We start from the raw sequence: 19,487 nt of genomic DNA, 5'->3' as shown, positions 1-19,487 counted from the left end.
TTATTTCCTAAGAGTAGGTCAAGTTTTGCAACTTCTCTAGTAGGTACATCCACATACTGAATCAGAAAATTGTCTTGTACACACTTAAGAAATTCCTCTCCATCTAAACCTTTAACACTATGGCAGTCCCAGACGATGTTTGGAAAGTTAAAATCCCCTACCATAACTACCCTATTATTCTTATAGATAGCTGTAAGAATTGCAATGCAAGAGAATTGACACCCTTTGACATTTAATGATAGTACTATCACTGAACCCTCCAAAACCAACATCTTTGGAATTATCATTGACCAAAACTTAAACGAGGCTAGCTATACAAATACTGTGGTTATAAAACAGGCTAGGGCTAGGAACCCTTCAGCAAGTAATGCACTTCCTAATTTCCCAAAACCGTTCACCATTTACAAGAGACAAGTCAGGAATATGATGGAATACTCCCCAACTGGCTGGATGAGTGCAGGTCCAAAAAGACTCAAGAAGCTTGACACTGAGCAGGGCAAAAAGCCTGTCTGATTGGTGCCGCATTGTCAAATTTTGCACTTTATCGACCACTGGTTAACAGAAGAAGCAGTGTGTACCATCTAGAAAGTCAAGGGCAGCAGATGCATGGGAAACTATCACCTGCAAGTTTCCCTCTAAACCACACACCATCCTGACTTGGAAATATATTACCATTCCTTTAGTGTCATTGGGTTCAAAATCCCAAACTGCCTTCCTAACAGCATTGTAGTCATAGCTTCATCAAATGAACTGCAGCGGTTCAAGATGGCAGCTCACCATCACCTTCTCAAGGATAGCTAGGGTTGGGCACTGAAGCCGACAGCCCCTGAATGAATGGAAAAGAAAGTTAGGGATGTCTGAACCCTGTGAACCAGAGACCCAGATGAAAGAGCATCCTTTCCATCCAGAGGAAACATCGATCAATTTATACCTCTCAGCAAGATGCTCTTTAAAAACTGGTGATGTTGGACTCTGATCATATGTCAATTAGGCAAGATGCTTCCACTTCGTCAAGTTTTACTCTTAGTGCAGGGCAAGCCCCTCCCACTCTTCATAAGGCCAAAACCACTTCCTGAAAGAACCTTATTGTCCCATATCCCTTGACTGGCTCTTGGTGGGAGGCACAACTAGTTTAACAACCGTTGAGAAGAGAAGGACATTACACTGGACAGAGTTTCCAAGCCTGATGGCAGTGGTGGCTGTAGTTGTTGAGGCCAATTTTGGCTGTACTTAGAAAATTCCTGCTGGAACTGTGACAAGCTACTGGGGTTCCCAAAAACTGTGTGAATGCTTCAATTATCTATTACAAATTTCTTTGAACATCTGTAACTTTTCCCAATACTTTATGGTGGATTTTTCCACACAGATGTTCACCATGAAAACTGCCTGCTCGCTTGTGTTTGTGTACCTTCAAATAATACATCATTGGGTGTTTGCAATTTTCCAACAAATTTGTTCAGCTTCCGACTCAAAGTAAGTAGAATACCCTCCCAAAAGTCTACTTCCTTCCTCCAAAACAAGGGAATACACATGGGGAGCCTCTGCCTGGTTTTGGTCAAAAGATCCAATTTCCTCCCCAGTGCCTGAGCCCCCAAAGATACTGAAGTAGTTTCAGCTTCCAAAGTGGACAATGTCAGCTTCAACATTCCACCATCCACTCTATCTTTGCCTGGCACTTTTTACTTCATCCACCAAAACTTGATGATTGTAATGTGAATTTGCCAATCATTGCCAGAAACATGAAAGATTTGAGCATATGGGTGACCCAAAGATCATTAGCAGGCATTCTTTATTCTGTTTGCAAAATATAATTTTTTTACAAACGTGAAGAAAAATTAGGGTTAAACAAGGGAACAATATTTATATGTAATTAAGCCTGTAGTTCACATTTGGAAGAAGAAATCATTGCCTCTGGTTCTCTCTATGACTCCTTTCTGTCAGACACGCTTTTGTGCAGACAGGGTTCACTTGACTGCTTGAGTTCCAATGCTTGGTATCCTTCCTCACCACTGCCACCTGCTGTTGGAGGGCCTATTACAATCTCAATCTGTAGGAAGCTGCATTTCACCACTATAAGCGACATATTAAAATTTACCAACCTGTAATCACTTTTAGAACATAGAACATTATAGCGCAGTACAGGCCCTTCCGCCCTTGATGTTGCCCTGACCTGTGGAATCAATCTGAAGCCCATCTAACCTACACTATTCCATTCTCATCCTATCAATGACCATTTAAATGCCCTTAAACTTGGCATGTCTACTACTGTTGCATACAGTGTGTTCCACGCCCCTACTACTCTGTGTAAAGAAACTACCTCTGACATCTGTCCTATATCTACCAGCCTTCAATTTAAAGCTAGCCATCACCATCCGAGGAAAAAGGCTCTCACTGTCCAACCTATCTAACCCTCTGATTATCTTATATATCTCAATTAAGTCGCCTCTCAATCTTCTTCCCGCTAACGAAAAACATCAATTCCCTCAGCCTTTCCTCATAAGACCTTCCCTCCATACCAGGCAATTTCCAAGTAAATCTCCTCTGAACCCTCCCCAAATCTTCCACATCCTTCCTAAAGGCAGTGACCAGAGCTGTACGCAATACTCAAAATGTGGCCGCACCAGAGTTTCATACAGCTGCAGCATGATCTCATGGTTCCGAAACTCAGTACCTCCAGCAATAAAAGCTAACACACCCTTTGCCTTCTTAATAACCCTATCAACCTGGGTGACAACTTTCAAGGATCTATGTACCTGGACACCAAGATATCTCTGCTCATCTACACTACCAAGAATCTTACCATTAGCCCAATAGTCTGCATTCCTGTTACTCCTTCTAAAGTGAATCACCTCACACTTTTCTACATTAAATTCCATTTGCTACCTCTCAGCCCAGCTCTGCAGCTTATCTGTGTCTCTCTGTAACCTACAACATCCTTCATCACTATCTACCGACCTTAGTGTCATCCGCAAATTTGCTAACCCATCCTTCTATGCCCTCATCTATAAATTTATTTAAATAACAAACAACAGTGGACCCAAAACAGATCCTTGTGGTACCCCACTAGTAACTGAACTCCAGGATGAATATTTCCCATCAATGACCACCCTCTATCTTCTTTAAACTAGCCAATTTCTGATCCAAACCACTAAATCACCCTCAGTTCCATGCCTCCATATTTTGTGCAATAGTCTACTGTGGGGAACCTTATCAACGCCTTACTGAAATCCATATATACTACATCAACTGCTTTTCCCTCATCCACCTGTTTGGTCACCTTCTCAAAGAATTCAGTAAGGTTTGTGAGGCACGATCTACCCTTCACAAAACCGTGTTGACTATCCCTAATCAACTTATTCATCTCTAGATGATTATAAATCCTATCTCTTACAACCCTTTCCAACACTTTACCCACAACCGATGTAAGGCTGACTGGTCTATAATTTCCAGAGTTGTCTCTACTCCCCTTCTTGAACAAGGTAACAAGATTTGCCATCCTTATGTCTTCTGGCACTATTCCTGTAGACAAAGATGACATTAAGATCAAAGCCAAAGGCTTGGCAATCTCCTCCCTGGCTTCCAAGAGAATCCTAGGATAAATCCCATCCAGCCCAGCGATGTATCATTTTTTACACTTTCCAGAATTGCTAACACCTCCTCCTTATCCACCTCAATCCCATCTAGTCTAGTAGCCTGTATCTCAGTATTCTCTATGACCACACTGTCTTTTTTTAGTGTGGAATACTGATGAAAAGTATTCATTTCGTGCTTCCCCTATCTCCTCTGACTCCACGCACTATGCTTGATTGGCCCTAATCTTACTCTAGGCGAAAGTGAGGACTACAGATGCTGGAGATTAGCGTTGAGAGTGTGGTGCGGGAAAAGCACAGCAGGTAAGGCAGCATCCGAGGAGCAGGAGAAGTCAACGTTTCGGGCAAAAGCCTTTCATCAGGGCAAAAGTCCTTGTTCCTGATGAAGGGCTTTTGCCCGAAATGTGACTCTCCTGCCCCTTGGATGCTGCCTGACCTGCTGTGCTTTTCCAGTACCACACTCTCAACCCTAATCTTATTCTAGTCATTCTTTTATTCCTGATATATAGAAAGCCTCAGGATTTTCCTTGATCCTACCCGCCAACGACTTCTCATGTCCCCTCCTGGTTCTTCTTAGCTCTCTCTTTAGGTCCTGTTTTTTTCCTAGCTAACTTGTAACTCTCAAGTGCCCTAACTGAGCCATCACACCTCATCTTAATATAAGCCTTCTTCTTACTCTTGACAAGTGATTCAACTTCCTTAGTAAACCACGGCTCCCGCGCTCGACAACCTCTTCCCCACCTGACCAGTACATACTAATTAAGGCCCGCAGTAGCTGGTCCTTGAATAAGCTCCACATTTCTATTGTGCCCATCCCCTGGAATTTCCTTCCCCATTCTATGCATCCTAAATCTTGCCTAACACATTGTAATTGCCTTTTTCCTGGCTATAATTCTTGCCCTGCAGTAGATACCCATCCCTTTCCATCTCTAAAGTAAACCTAACTGAATTGTGGTCGCTATCACCAAAGTGCTCACCTACCTCCAAATCTAAAACCTGGCTAGGTTCATTACTCAGTTCCAAACCTAATGTGGCCTCGCCCCTTGTTGGCCTGTTTACATACTGTGTCAGGAAACCCTCCTGCACACTTTGGACAAAAACTGACCTATCTAAAGTACTTGAACTATAGTATTCCCAGTCAATATTTGGAATGTTAAAGTCCCCCATAACAACCACCTTGTCACTTTTACTTCCATCAAGGATCATCTTTGCTAACTTAACCTCTATGTCTCTGGAACTATTTGGAGGGCTATAGAAAACTCCCAAACGGGTAACCTCTCTTTTCCTGTTTCTAATCTTAGCCCATACTACCTCAGTAGATGGGTCCTCAAACATCCTTTATGCATTTGTAATACTGTCTTTGATTAACAGTGCCACACCATCCCCTCTTCTGCCATTTTCTCTGTTCTTACTGAAGCATCTAAAGCCTGGAAGGTGCAATAACCATTCCTGTCCCTGCTCTATCCACGTCTCAGAGATGGCCACAACATCGAAATCCCAGGTACCAATCCATGCTGCAAGTTTACCCACCTTATTCTGGATGCTCCTGGTGTTGAAGTAGACACACTTCAAACCAACTTCTTGCCTGCCTGTGTCTTCTTGCGATCTTGAAATCTTAGTTCTGACTTCACTACTCTCATTCTCCCGTATACTCGACCTACAATTTAGGTTCCCTTCCCCTGCTGAATTAGTTTAAATACACCTGAACAGAATGAACAAATTCCCCCCCAGGATATTGATACCCCTCTGGTTCAGGTGAAGACCATCCTGTTTGTAGAGGTCCCACATTCCCCAGAAACAGCCCCAATTATCCAGGAATCCAAATCCCTCCCTCCTGCACCATTCCTGTAGCCACATGTTCAATTCCTCTCTCTCCCTGTTCCTCACCTCGCTAACATGTGACCCAGGCAACAAACCAGAGTTAACAACTCTGTTTAATCTAGCTCTAAGCTTCCACCCTTGTTCCCTGAATTTCTGCTTTAAATCCCCATCTATCTTCATAAGTATGTTGTTGGTGCCTAGTGGACCACGAGTTGGGGCTGCTCTCCCTCCGCTGCAAGGATCCCGATAACACGATCAGAGCCATTATGAAACCTGGCACCTGGGAGGCAACACACCAAACGTGAGTCTCTCTCATTCCCACAGAACCTCCTATCTGTCCCCTTAACTATAGAATCCCCAGTGACCAATGCTCTGCTCCTCTTCCCTTCTGAGCAACAGGGACAGACTCTGTGCCAGAGACCTGTGCCCCATTGCTGACCCCTGGTAAGTTCCCTGAGGGGCTGTTAATCTGGTCTAATTAGGGACCTCCGCCTGACAGATAAATAAACAGGAGTCCCATTTGCCATCCCCGTTTTGCTCGGGAATCTGGGGTGGAGGGTGCTGTATGCAGCAGTCCCCTGCAACCGCAGATTGCAGTGGTTCAACAGACTCTCAGTCCAACTACTTTTTCTGTGGTGCGGAGGAGTCTGGGGACCATGTAGATATTAGGTGTGTGCATTCACACTCCCTTTCAGATTTTCTTAAAAACCTTCTTCTCTGTTTTTGGTTGCACTTCAGCCCAATGCTCTTGATCTTTGGGCACCCAGTGCGGAGGGGGGAAGGATAGGTCAGAGGACCTCCTTGTGGGTCTGTTCCTAGGCCTGACCAAACTGGCCATGAACAGGTCCAGGCAACAGGCCGTGGAGGGGGTTGTTAGAGATGATTGCCTGCCCCTCTTCCACGGTTATGTTCGATCCTGGGTGTCCCTGGAAAAGGAGCACGCAGTCTCCGCCAACACCCTTGAGCTGTTTTGATTTATTTTGATTTTGATTTAATCCCTGCCCTCCTGTTAACTATTTTTTGATCACACAGCATTGCCCTTTGTTGAGAAGGGCACTGCTTCTCACTGGCCACTCTGGTGTTTCCTTTCTTCCTGGTGGTGGAATATAAATAAAGAGTATGCACTTGTTTGTTCTTCACTGTGTCCTACACCTGCACACACACGACATGGGTGCTGGGAAAAAATATGCACTACCGCTGTTAGGCAGTAGTGTAGGGGAAAAATTAAAGAAAAGAACAGATATCCTATCACTCGGAGTTGGTTCTGAGGGAGCTGAATCAGTGTGAAGGATCAGTGTGAAGGATTCTTCATGTGTAAATAAAGGGTGACTTGGTGATGGGTTACCAGCCTCTGTGAAGTTGTATCAGTCGTGATGATCCCATGCAAAAGCGCCGAGTAGCTGAAGCCCAGCTGGACTTCAAACAGGCACTATAACTGGTTTTATCATTGGAAAATGTGGCAGTGGAGCACGAGTTGCAGAGTATTTTCATGGAAGTGGACACCCTCGCCAGTCAACTGAGCTTGGGGTTCACCACTTGAGTGAAGGTAATGGCATAGTCTCACTCAGAACATATCCTAAACAGAGGGACTGTACGTCAGCCCACAGCAAAACCCCAGAACAAAGCCAAGTCTCCGCCAAACGGTTAAAATTTGGATCTAGGCTGGCAAGCCATTGTAGTTGCTGCCAGTATGTGGATTCAAGACAGCAATAGAGCTCCACTAGATCTGAACTGAGTAAGAGATCTCATAGGTCCGTATTCAGGAGACTGCGCACCCTGGAAGGCCCACCTATATCTGGTTTGAACATCCAAATCAGAACCAAACGAAACGTCTGGTTAAATGGTCACCTGGTTCTAATGGAGGTCAGTACCAGTGCAGCCATTTCAGTGACAGCAGAATCAGTCTTTAATAAAATTCGCTCCAGACTCCAACCTGTGTTTGCACAAGACATCACTCAACTGAGAGCCTATACCTGGGAACCTTTACAGATTAAAGGTTCAACTTTGGTTCTGGTTTCTTATGAGAAACAGCTGGTTCAGTTCCCACTGACTGCAATAAAAAGGTTTGGGCCCAAGCTTGATGGGGCAAAATTCTTTGAGAAAGATTCACTTTGACTGGCTCAATATTTTTCGATTGGAAAATAGCTGCCTGAGTGAAGTTCTAATTAAATACCTGGAAGACTTTCAGGAAGATCGAGGAACTTTCAAAGAAGCCAAGCAGACATTGCATGTAGACTAGGAAGCAATTCTATGATTCCTCAACGTCCAACAAGTACAGTTTGCCTTCCAGCAAAAGAAGAAGCAGAAATCAGAAGGTTAGAAAGTGAAGGAATTATCAAACCGGTCTGGTTTGTGGAATGGGCAGCACCAGTCGTACCAACTGTGGAGTCCGATGGGTTGATTCACATTTGTGGGGATGTTAAACAAACGATAAACTGCTTTTCGCAGCTGGGTAAATACCCAATCCCTCGCACAGAGGATTTCTACGTAAAGCTGGCAGGGGCTATCCTTTAGGAAGCTGGACATGAGTTATGCATACTTGCAACTGTGGTTAGATGAGGATTCCCAGAAGTATGCTACAATTAATATCCATAACAGTTTGTATCAATATAATACTGACATTTGGGCTATCATCAGCCTGTGCAATTTTTCAGTGGACGACTGAGAGCATGTCACAAGGTCTACCCTAGATCGCCATTTATCTAGATGATGTGCTAATAACGGGGAAATAAAAAGGATACACTTAAAGAACTTTGACATAGTCCTTAGAGATTTGTCCCAGGCATGTATAGAAGGGAAAAATGTGTTCCAGCCACCTAAGTGATCTATTTGGACTATGGAGTTGACAGACTGGGTTAGACCTGGTGGAAGACAAGTGGGGGCAATTAAAAGTGCCCAGCTCCCATGTCTGTACCATAGCTTAGGTCCTTCCTTGGGCTGGTGAAGTATCACAGAAAGCTCATACATAACTTTACTTCCATCCCATCACCTTTGCATGACCTCTTTAAAAAGGGTTAGCCTTGGAAATGGTCAAGTAACCAAGCCATAGCTTGGTCTTAAGTTAATGTAATGTTTAATAATTGCAGTATTGGAACAACATTTTTTTATATAGTTATGGGGGTCAGATAATAAGCAATTAAAAAAGGAGGGGGGCTTGGATTTTGTGATTAGTTTTTGTTTAGCGATCACTATTAGAGTTAGAAAAGTAAACTGTTACTTTCTCTTTAAACAGTGAAAGTTAGGAATTCTCAGTTACTCACATCTCAACAGATTACGAGGTGAGACAAACTTTTCTGGGTGTTTGGTTTTAATTAGCAGAGGGGTTCGACCTCCATGTCATAACAGTATGTATTCAAGACTTTGGCTAATGCAGAGCATAAATAGGCCCAGATAGAGAAGGAAGCTTTGGTAGTCATATTGGGAGTCAGGAAATTCTATCAAAGCTTCTTTGAACATAAATTTGCAATAATAACAGACCATAAATCCCTGCTAGGCCTACTTGAAGATTACAAGGCAGTCCTGCCCATAGTTTCAGAACAAATTCAGAAGCCCGCTCTTAAACTAAGTGAGTGTAATTACAAATTGGAACATTGTCGGGGAGGTCAAGTAGCAAGTGCGGATGTATTGAATCACCTCTCATTCACAGATACACCATCGATAGTACTGCCACTGTAAGAGTCAGTAATGGGTTTAAATTTTCTGGACACGTTTCCAGTCACAGTTGACAATATCAGATTCTGGACACACAAAGACCCAGTCCTAGCAAAACTGAAACAGCTGGTGGGGATAGGGAAACCCAAAGGGTTATCATACCATAATTGAAACTTTTTTTAGACTTGGAGATAGGAGATCACAGTAGAGGACTGCATTATATTATGGGGGGAAGCAAGAGTGATTGTTCCAAGCAAAGGTTGCTGCCAAATACTGGATGAACTCCACCAGGATCATCCAATGGTTTTCAAAATGAAGATATTAATGAAAAGGTATATCTGGTGGCCAGGATTGGATGCAAACATAGTTGTGTTGGTAGAGTTGTGTCCAAAGTGCCATCAAGAACAAAAAATACTGCCAGCATCTCCCCCAAATTCATGGGAATGACTGAGCAAACCCTGGACTCGATTAAACATCAACTATGCAGGTCGTTTCATGGGCTCCATGGTATTAGTCATTGTGAACCCCCACTCAAAGTGGCTGGATGTGCATAAAGTTCATTCGTCCAACACGAGGACGGCAACAGAAAAGCTGCGTGCATCTTTTGCTATACATGGACTCCTGGAAATGTTGGTCACAGATAACGGGCCATCGTTTACCAGCAGACAATTTAAGTATTTCCTAAAGTTGAATGGTATTCATCATAAAAGGATAGCTCCATACCCGCGCAACTTCATCAGCAGATGCCTAAGAGAAAGACCACGGAACGAGGACATACCACAACCAAAAGGACTAGCCACACTACCATACATCAGGAGCATCTCGGAACTGACTGCCAGACTACTGCGACCCCTAGGACTCATAATGGCACACAAACCACCAGCCACGCTCAGACTACAACTCACCAGAACGAAGGATCCGATACCCAACATGAGCAAGACGAATGTAGTGTACAAAATACCATGCCAGGGAATTCCTAGTGGCATGGCATTCATCCACAAACTCCATCAACAAACACATCGACCTGGACCCAATATACCAACCACTACAGCGGACAGCTGAAACTGACAACTGGAAGCGGCAGGGACAGACCACTATAAACACCGGAGGAAACATCAAAGAAGCGCTTCGCAGGAGGCTCCCAAGCACTGATGATGTCGCCTAGCCAGGGGACGAAACGTTTGCAACAAAAACTTCCAGCTCGGCGAACAGAACCACAACATAGCTCCATACCATCTATTATCCAATGGTCTGGCAGGAACAGCAGACTAAACGTTGAATGAAGGCTTAAAGAAACAATCTATAGCTTCACTAGATATCAAACTGTCCCGATTCCTAACTGATTATAGGACCACCCCCTCATGCAACTACAGGCATAACCAATGGGGAGATTTGCTAATGGGGAGAAGACTCCATACCAGGTTAAATCTGATCTTCTCAGACATGGGGGAGGAGGGTGAAGTGGCATCAGCAGTGCCGATGCTGGACACGAGACAACTGCTAAGCGAGAGAGACATTTTACTTCAGGGAACAATGTTTGTTGTAGAAACCACAGGAATTGCCTTGGAAGAGTAATAGGTATGGTTGATGCAAGGTAAGGTCCAGAGATGTATAAAGGTAGTGTTGGTGCGACAGTCCTAAACAAGCATGTGGACCACATGAAAGTTGCAAACTTGCAAATGGTGCAGGAGAAAAACATGACTGGCTTCTCAATTGCCCTTCCAACTGGTCCGGAACCTGTGGGTTCTCCTTCTCTGTCAAACGTGGAAGATACCTTAGAATCTGAGATGGACATGGCAGATGACACAACCGTGACACCTTTGCTGCCCGAAGAGAATTAATTTCTTCTGAAACAGTCCGGGTGCAACAGGCAAGCTAGTGTGCATTGTACGCTGCCTGTATTAGAGGGAGAGTTGGAGAAACCCGGGCCAGTGATAAAATAGGCCAGGAGGACAAAGAAAAAACAGCCTATGTCCTCAGACTCAAAGGGAGAAGTAGTGATTGTAATGAGGTCAGCCAGATGGACATCACAGAATGAGTTCCCTGATTGGACCAGATGTCAATCAAGGATCCTTGGATGACAGATATAAACAGAAGAATCGTGTTCATTCACAGCAGGCAGCAATCTTGGTCTGAACCGATCACAAACCCTGTACCTGAAAAGTGGATTGACATTATGCTATATGCACGAAGAAAAAGATCCCATGCTATACTTCTTAATACCTCTGTATGAGGTCCACTTATTGTGCTTGCAGCTCACCATTTTACAATGGTAAAACTTTAAGCCAGTTTGAACTGAGGAAGGCTTTTATTTTGTCAGCACAATCTCTTAACAATTGACAACCGTGTGCATCAAATTAAGACCCTGAAAAAGGTGTTTTTATCAGAAGGATCTTGGTATTTTGTTTAAAACGATGAGATGAGCCATTGCTCACCTGGATTACTAGATAAAAATGTCACACAAATATAGCTCTTCGAAAATTTGATCCAGACTAATTTACCAGTCTTGATCAAAGGACAGTTTAAAATCAGTTGAAATTTTCAACTGTTTGTTTGCTATGCACTAGCATTGTCTTTGGAGAAGAAAGAAGAGTATATATTGTGTTCTCCTAAGTAAATGCAATTCGATGGGAGAATGGTTTTGTTGCTGAACAAAGAGATCTTGGAGTGCAGATTCATAGTTCCATGAAAGTGGAATCACAGGTAGATAGGATAGTAAAAAAGGTGTTGGGTGTAAGCTATAGGGAGAGGCTGAATAGGCTGGTGCTATTTTCCCTAAAGCATCAGAGGCTAAGGGGTGACCTTATGGAAGTTTATAAAATTATGAGAGGTATGAATAAGGTAAATAGACAAGGTCTTTTCCCCGGACTGGGGGGTATCTAAACCTAGAGGGCATAGGTTTGAGGTGAGAGGGGAGAGATTGAAAAGGGACCTAATGGGCAGCTTTCTCTATGCAGAGGGTAGTGCGTGTATGGAATAAGTTGCCCAAGGAAGTGGAGGCTGGTCTGATGACAACATTTAAAATGCATCTGGATGGGTATATGAATAGGAAAGTTTTACAGTGATACGGGCCAAATGCTGGCAAATAGGACTAGAATTCTATAGGACATCTGGTTGGCATAGACAAGTAGGACCAAAGGGTCTGTTTCCAAGCTGTATAACTTTATGAAAGGGACAAAAAGAGTGAATAATAAAAAGGAAACATACCATGCTGGTAATTCAGTACATTCTTCATTGCTGAAAACAGGAATCGACACATACAACATAGGAAGTCTGAGCAGATCTGATTCAATCTTGGATTTCTAATGGGACAGAATGCAAATATTATAATGTCTTCCATTTCAGAATTCTCACCAGTGGAGAACAATTTTAAGTAATTAACTGAATCAACATTTGGTTAAAAATGACAACTAAGTTCTGCAATTGAACATCAATAGATTTGAAAACAAAACTGCATTACCTGCTTCCTGAACAGAATTTGGCCTTCAGTTCCACTGTAAACTTTATAAAAGATGAGGAAGCTGTAGGCAAATAATTCAAGAATTTAAAGAGTGATTGTTTTTAAGTAAAGTTTAACATTAAATGTGGAGAATGTATATGTGTTCAAGAGAATTCATTTTAATGGATGCCAAAAATATGATGTGTTTATGTTCAAACAACCAATGGTGTTGGTATTTTTAATGGGACAGATTTAAAAGATTCATACCTAGTTTAATAGAAAATCGTTTGGCTGTGTTTGGCAAGATACTATACTGGACATTGAGTATTGAAAAGAACACCTCCATAAGTCTGGCACTCGGAGCTTTTTCATAGTATTCCTGTTGGAAGAAATATGTAAGTAAAAATTATAGAGAATAAGGATGAGTAGGAACAAAAGTATTTCAATTTGATGCATATGCAAATATATAGCATTGCTGTATGATTCTTTCATGCAAGCTTATCTTCATCTATATTTATCAGTCAATGGTGGTGTAATAAGAGATGACCTAAATCAGGACAGACTGGACTGCCTCTGCTTCACAACATTAACAATAATGAAATCCATTTACGTCTATGTCCTAAACAGAACAAAAGTTGAATGGAGGTTTAAAAACACACAAAGTTAATTGACACTATCATTGGAAAAGTCCAGTTGACAAAAAGGAGGGTAAAGTCAACACAGCCAATTAATGCTCCATCACCTACTCTCGATCATCAGTCTATTAATAAAGGGTGTCACTGGCACTCAGTTCGGATTTTGTCAGGGCCACTCCTGAACTCATTACAGCCCTAGGTTAAACATGGAAAAAAGAGTTGATTACCAGAGGCTGGGTGAAAATGACTTGTGTATTATGATCTTATACTCCACAACCACCTGATGAAGGAGCAGTGCTCTAAAAGCTCATGCTTCCAAATAAACGTATTGGACTATAATCTGGTGTGAGATTTTTAATTTTGCCCTTGACATCAAAGTTGTATTTGATCAAGTGTGGCATCAAGGATCTCTAGCAAAAATGAAGTCAATGGGAATCAGGGAAAACTCTGCTGGTTGGAATCATGCTTCAAAGGAAAATAGTTTTCATTGTTGGAGGTTGGTTATCTTAGCTCAAGAGTATCTCTGCACAGGTCCTTCAGGGAAATGTCCGTAGCTGAAATATCTTCAGTTGTTTCACCAATGACCTTCCCTCCCCCATAGAGTCAGAAATGTTAATGATTGCACAACATTCAGTACCATTGCAACGCTTGAGCTACTGAAGCGATCCATGTTCAAATGCTGCAAGACTTGGGTAATATCCTACTTTGATGTGACAAATGGGAAGTAACATCTGCACCTCACAAATGCCAGACAATGACCACTTACAACAAGAAACAATCTCACCCTTCACCTTGACATTTTGACAATATCATCGCTGAGTCCACGACTTCAACATCCAGGGGGTTACTAGAAACTAAAATGGACAGTCACATAAATATATTGCCTAATAGAGTAGGTCAAAAGCTAAGAATATTGCATCAAGTAACTCACCTCCTCCTCACTTCACGAAGCCTGTCCATTTACTACACAGCATAAATCAGGACTGTGATGGATTACTCCCTGATTGCCTGGATGACTGCAGCTTCAATAACTCTCAACAAACTTGATCCCATCCAGGACAAAACAGCCCACTTGTTTGGCACTAAGTCACAAACATTCAATCCTTCCACCACCGATGCTGAGTAGCAGCAGTTTTTACCATCTACAAAATGTACTGCAGAAATTCATCAAACATTGAGACAGGATCTTCCAAAACTACAACCACTATCAATGAGAAGGAGGAGGGTAGCAGATTTGTGGGAACACCAGCACCTTCAACTTCTCCTTCAAATCACTCACCATCTTAACTTGCTTAGCAATAATCTGCTCACTGGCACTCAGTTTGGATTTTGTCAAGACCACTCCTGACCTCATTACAGCCCGAGGTTCTTTCAGTATTGCTCCGTCAACATTGTGTAAGTTCCTCTCTAAAGGTACCATTGGTCTGCCTACAGCAAGTTTAAGAAGACAGCTCACCAACATCTTCTCATGAGCAATAAATGCAGCTCAGCTAGCTATGACTACCTCCCATGAATGAATGAATTAAATTTCTTCACTCCAGAGAAGGATAAATTTATGGAATTCTCTATTACCGAAGGCTGTGGAATTGAAGTCACTGAATATAATTAAGAAATAGACAGATTTCTAAAAGTTAGTAGTTTCAAGAGGCGTGTGGAGACAGCAGGCGTTTGGAGTTGAGGTAGAAGATTTGCAGGTTGGAGCAGGGTTGATTGGGCAAAGGACTTATTTCTACTCTTACTTTCTATCTTCAATCTCATTTGTATTTCATACAGATAGACACCCTCTTAGTTGTGCAGTCGTGATCATCTCTTTAAAAGAGATAATCTCTTTAATGTCACTTTTTTAAAAAAGGTGACATTAACAAACTTGAAGGTCAGGACTGGATGGGGATGGGGATGTAGGACGGAATGGAATGAACAAGAAACAACAGCAATCTAAAAGCTTCCACATTAAACAGCAGAAAATAAGGTTTCTTCATTGAAGAAATGACACCATTTGGAGAAAGGAAGAGTTGCATACCAATAGAAAAACAGCTCAGGCTGCAGTTGGGAACAGAACAAATTTTACATACAAAATAGAAAAGCGACTCTAAACAACATGCTGAAGGCGTTCAGGTTGCTGAATGTTGTTATGTATGTAAATGGGTGGATGTTGCTGCTTTAAGAGAGTGCATCCAGAGTGGGAATAAATGGATGTGGAGCTGAGGGGATGCACATTAAAGTATTCCCTGTTCTAGTTTATTCTCCGCTTACCCTCTGTTCTATTCATGGTTCTAGTGAACTATGACTACAACAACTGGTGATGAGAGTGGGAACTGGCCACAAACCTGCTTGTGAATGCTCGGGTGAAAAATGTTACAAATAGCATGGGACTGTGGAGATAATGTCAAGGGAAACAGTTGTGAAGGGATTCAGGCTGCTGTCAACACCTGGAAAAACGAAAAGCCATCTGAGAACAGTGCTTATGAGGAGACTTGGGCTGCAGCTGACAGCTGAAGACGGGAGTACACATCTGGGAGCTTACCAAAGTTGTCATGGAGAGCAGTCGAAAGGGGACTCAGGCTGTGTGCAATGCTGGGGAAGAATGGCACTCTGATACAGTCGGTGAGGGAGCAGCTGGCATACAGAGCATTCACTAAGGAGACTCGGGCTGCAAATAGCTACTAGAGTTGAATGGCGGGAAAAATTCCCACCGACAGGAAAACAAAATGACAGGCCAATTTGGAGAGATGGGATTTGATGAAGAGATTGAAAGTTGGACACTGTACACTGGACATTTTGATGCATGTTTAAAAACGAATAGATGGCTGAATACATAATGGTGCTGATTTTCTTGAGTATCATTGGGAGCACGTTTCTACGGAGTCTGAAGTAACTAGAGAAACCTGCAGAGAAGGCACACCAAGAACTATGCAAAATGGTGGAGAGTTATTTTGCATCAAAGCCATTAATGGTCACTGAAGCTTTCTTATAAATGGGTACAGCATAAGAAGAGTCCATTGCCCAATTCAGGGCCACCATAAGGTGAGCCGAACATTGTGAATTTGGAGGGTTCCTCCAAGCTGTCTTGCGGGACCATTTGCTTTGTGGCCTCCAACACAAAGCCATTCAACGGAAGCTACCAACAAGGAGAGACCTGGATTTCCAGGAAGCTTTCGAAATTGCTACTTTGATGGGTTAGACGCCAGTTCAGCAACACAATTAAGCGATGATGTCCAGGTGCCGAAAATAGCGGAAACTCAGCAGAATGTGATACCAACTGTAGAATACCACTGATGTGGCCACAGGGAATGAGTATGTTGGACTCAAGAAGTCCAGTGCCTCAGGTGTAAGCTAATGGACCATATTGCCTGAAATTGCCAAGTACAACTCAAGCAAGAGAAAGGGGTGCTTAAAGGAAATAATTCAGATGACAAGGCATAGAATGGTCATGTTTCCAGCCAGGGAGTAGATCTGGAGTCAGCTAGGTCTGTGGGAGAAGTAGATGGCCCAGAGACAGCAGAGTTTTGTTTAAACATCCTGTCAAGACAAGGTGAAGCTGATTATTTGTGAGTTCTTCCCAACTTAGAGGGTAAGACTTTAAAAAAGCAATTGGACATGGGTGTAGGGGTGTCTATGATTCCTGAATCAATATAACGGAACAAGTTAAAAGCATTGCCATGAAGCCTGCCAAGATTACTCCACGGACACACGTGGAACAACTGTGCCACTGAAGGGCTGGGAAAAAGTACGGCTAAGGGCCCAGTCTGCTGTATTGCCTCTGTACATAGTGAAAGGTGACAAACCTCCATTAATCAATTGCTCCATATTACTGAAATTAAACTTAAATTGGGGCATGGTTAATAGGCTGGAGGACTCAAAAATGAGTTGGAGAGAGATTTTGGACAGGTCTAAGGGTAACTTCTAGAGAACCTGGGGGAAATGAAAGAAGAAATTAAACTTCGGTTGAAGCAGGAAGTTTGTGCAAGGATTTTGACGGTGCATCCAGTACTGTACGCCAACTAGCCTTAAGTGGAGGCGGAAGTGGAAAGCTTGGTGAACCTGGGGAGCATTGGATCCTGTAATCACCAGTGAATGGGTCACTCCCAGTTTCCAGTCGTAAAAACTGATGGTATGGTCAGGATTTGTGGCGACTTTAAGGTCACAGTAATTTCCAGCCCTTTGTATGGATCAATACCAACTTGCATGTATTGAATGACCTATTCAATGGATTGGTTGGAGAGAAACAATTCTCAAAAATGGATCTGGCATACTTGCAGATAGGGGTCACAAAGGAGTCATAGCTTCCACTGACTAATAACATGCTGGGAACTGTTGCATTACAAGTGACTGCCCTATGGCATCACATCAGCTCCAGCTCTACTCCAGAGGGTCATGGTCCAAACTTTGAGTGAATTGCCAGGTGATCAGCTTTGTCTGTATGATATTTTAATTATTGGCTCCTCCGAAAAGCAGCATTTGAAAAACCGAGAAGAAACCCTAAAAATGTTGGAAGAATATGCCTAAAAGTAAAAAGGAAGAAACGTGAGTTTTTTTTAAAAGACTCCATAGACTACCTGGGCCATGTAATCGATAGTGAGGGACTACACAAGGTGCCCAAGAAGATCGAAGCTCTCACGAAGGCCCCTAGACCACAGAACGCATCTCAACTGAGATCATTCCTGAGACTTTTGAATTATTATGACAAATTCATGTCTGATCTGGCAACTGCGTTACAACTCCTGCAACTATTTGCTAGGAAAATGGCGACCAGGGCAATGGTCCACGACTGTGAGGAGGCTTACCAGGAGGTGAAGCAAGCCCTAAAAAAGTCATCAGTGTTGACTCATTTCAATCCAAAGTTACCACTGCAGTTGGTGTGCAATGCCTTGCCTTAAAGGTTTGGTGCTGCACTCTCATACAGCTTGCTGAATGGAAAGGAAATGTGCTTTGTGTTGGTACTGAGGTGACTCAGGAAGTTGAAGAAGTATGCTCAAGTGTAAAAAGGAGGATTGGTCATTGTGTTCAGTGTTAAGACATTCACCCATTTCCTTTATGTCAGACACTTCATGCTGCAGACAGACGACAGGCTGTCAGTTTCCATTTTTGATCTGCATACAGGAATACTGCCAATGGTGGCAGCATGACTGCAGAGATAGGCGTTAACTTTGTGAGCCTACCCACATTAAATCAGATACTGACAATTTGAGAAACACAGCTACCACTACTAGGAAATAAGAATGTTCCCCAGTAGAATCTGAAAATTATGTGCTTTTCCCAGGAAGACAAAGTACGTGTCAGTGAGTCAGGTGTGGAACACTACCCAGAAAGACCCAGTTTTGAATCTAATGGTGGACTTAATCCTGAGAGGAAGAACTTCTCGTAAAAACTGCCCAGGACTTTAACTCTCCTGTAGTGGAAGTTGTCTACATCAGATGTGTGTTTAATGTGGAGAATGACAGTTGTTATCCTTTCCCATTAAGAGAAAAGGTGCTGAAACAAGTGCACCAAGGGCACCCGGCATGGTACAAATTAAACAAATAGCCAGCAGCTACTTTGGATGGCTAAATGCAAACACCCAGATTGAGAAGAAAGCGGGATCACGCAAATTTTATGCATTAGTGAGAAAGGCATCACCATTGCTGCCCCTTCACCCATGGGAGTGACATTAATCACAGTGGCATTGGATTCACGTCAATTTTGCAGGAGCAGGAGAGGGATGGATGTTACCAATGGTTGTGGATGCTTATTCCAAGTGGTACGAGATGATGGTCATGAAGTCAGTATAGGCGGCAACAATGACAGACAGACTGGATGATATATTTACCATGGTTGGGAACTCCGACAAAATGTGGAAGTGACAATGGCTTGCAGGTTGTGACACAAGAGTTCAAGGAATACCTGGAAAATCACAGAGTCATACATGAGAGATTGGCTCCATATCATCCTGCGACAAATTGCCAAATGGACAGATCTGTACAAATCTTGAAGCAGGTCTTAAAGGCTGCACAAGGGAAGGGTTCGCTTGGATGGCGATTCAACAAGTTCATCAGCAGGTACAGGCACACACTATATGCGACAAACCAGTGCTTGCCAACGTTCTTAATGTTCAACCACTAGCTGAGAACCACGTGGGTTATGGCAGCCCAAAGAGACCAGAGAGATGGTGGAGCAAAATCAAGAAAGACAGATGGTTGGGAACCTCTCATGGTCGAGGTTATTTCAAAGAGGAGAGACTGTGTTAGCCTGGAATTATACACTTGGAGAAAAATGGATCCCGGCGACACTGGTGGCTCAAACAGGACCATTGAGATTTATGGAGACTAGGGATGAACTCGTCTGGAGGAGACACAAGTACCAGCTGGTTGCCAC

General features: G+C 42.9%; 1 protein-coding gene across 1 annotated transcript in view; it reads right to left on the bottom strand.

The window, feature by feature from the left end:
* The window catches only part of LOC122542027 (meiosis inhibitor protein 1-like), a 187,688-nt gene that overhangs the window by 66,585 nt on the left and 101,616 nt on the right, over positions 1 to 19,487 (bottom strand). The window contains exons 16-18 of the mRNA XM_043679317.1: positions 12,769 to 12,880; positions 12,523 to 12,583; positions 12,270 to 12,364 (exon numbers count right to left, since the gene is read on the bottom strand). Of these exons, the coding sequence (XP_043535252.1) occupies positions 12,270 to 12,364; positions 12,523 to 12,583; positions 12,769 to 12,880 (268 nt within the window). The remainder of the gene's footprint in view (positions 1 to 12,269; positions 12,365 to 12,522; positions 12,584 to 12,768; positions 12,881 to 19,487) is intronic.

The sequence above is a fragment of the Chiloscyllium plagiosum genome, chromosome 39, assembly GCF_004010195.1.
Source record: "Chiloscyllium plagiosum isolate BGI_BamShark_2017 chromosome 39, ASM401019v2, whole genome shotgun sequence".
Lineage (NCBI taxonomy): Eukaryota > Metazoa > Chordata > Chondrichthyes > Orectolobiformes > Hemiscylliidae > Chiloscyllium > Chiloscyllium plagiosum.
The sequence above is the reverse complement of the archived record's forward strand: the minus strand, read 5'-3'. Positions and strand labels throughout refer to the sequence as shown.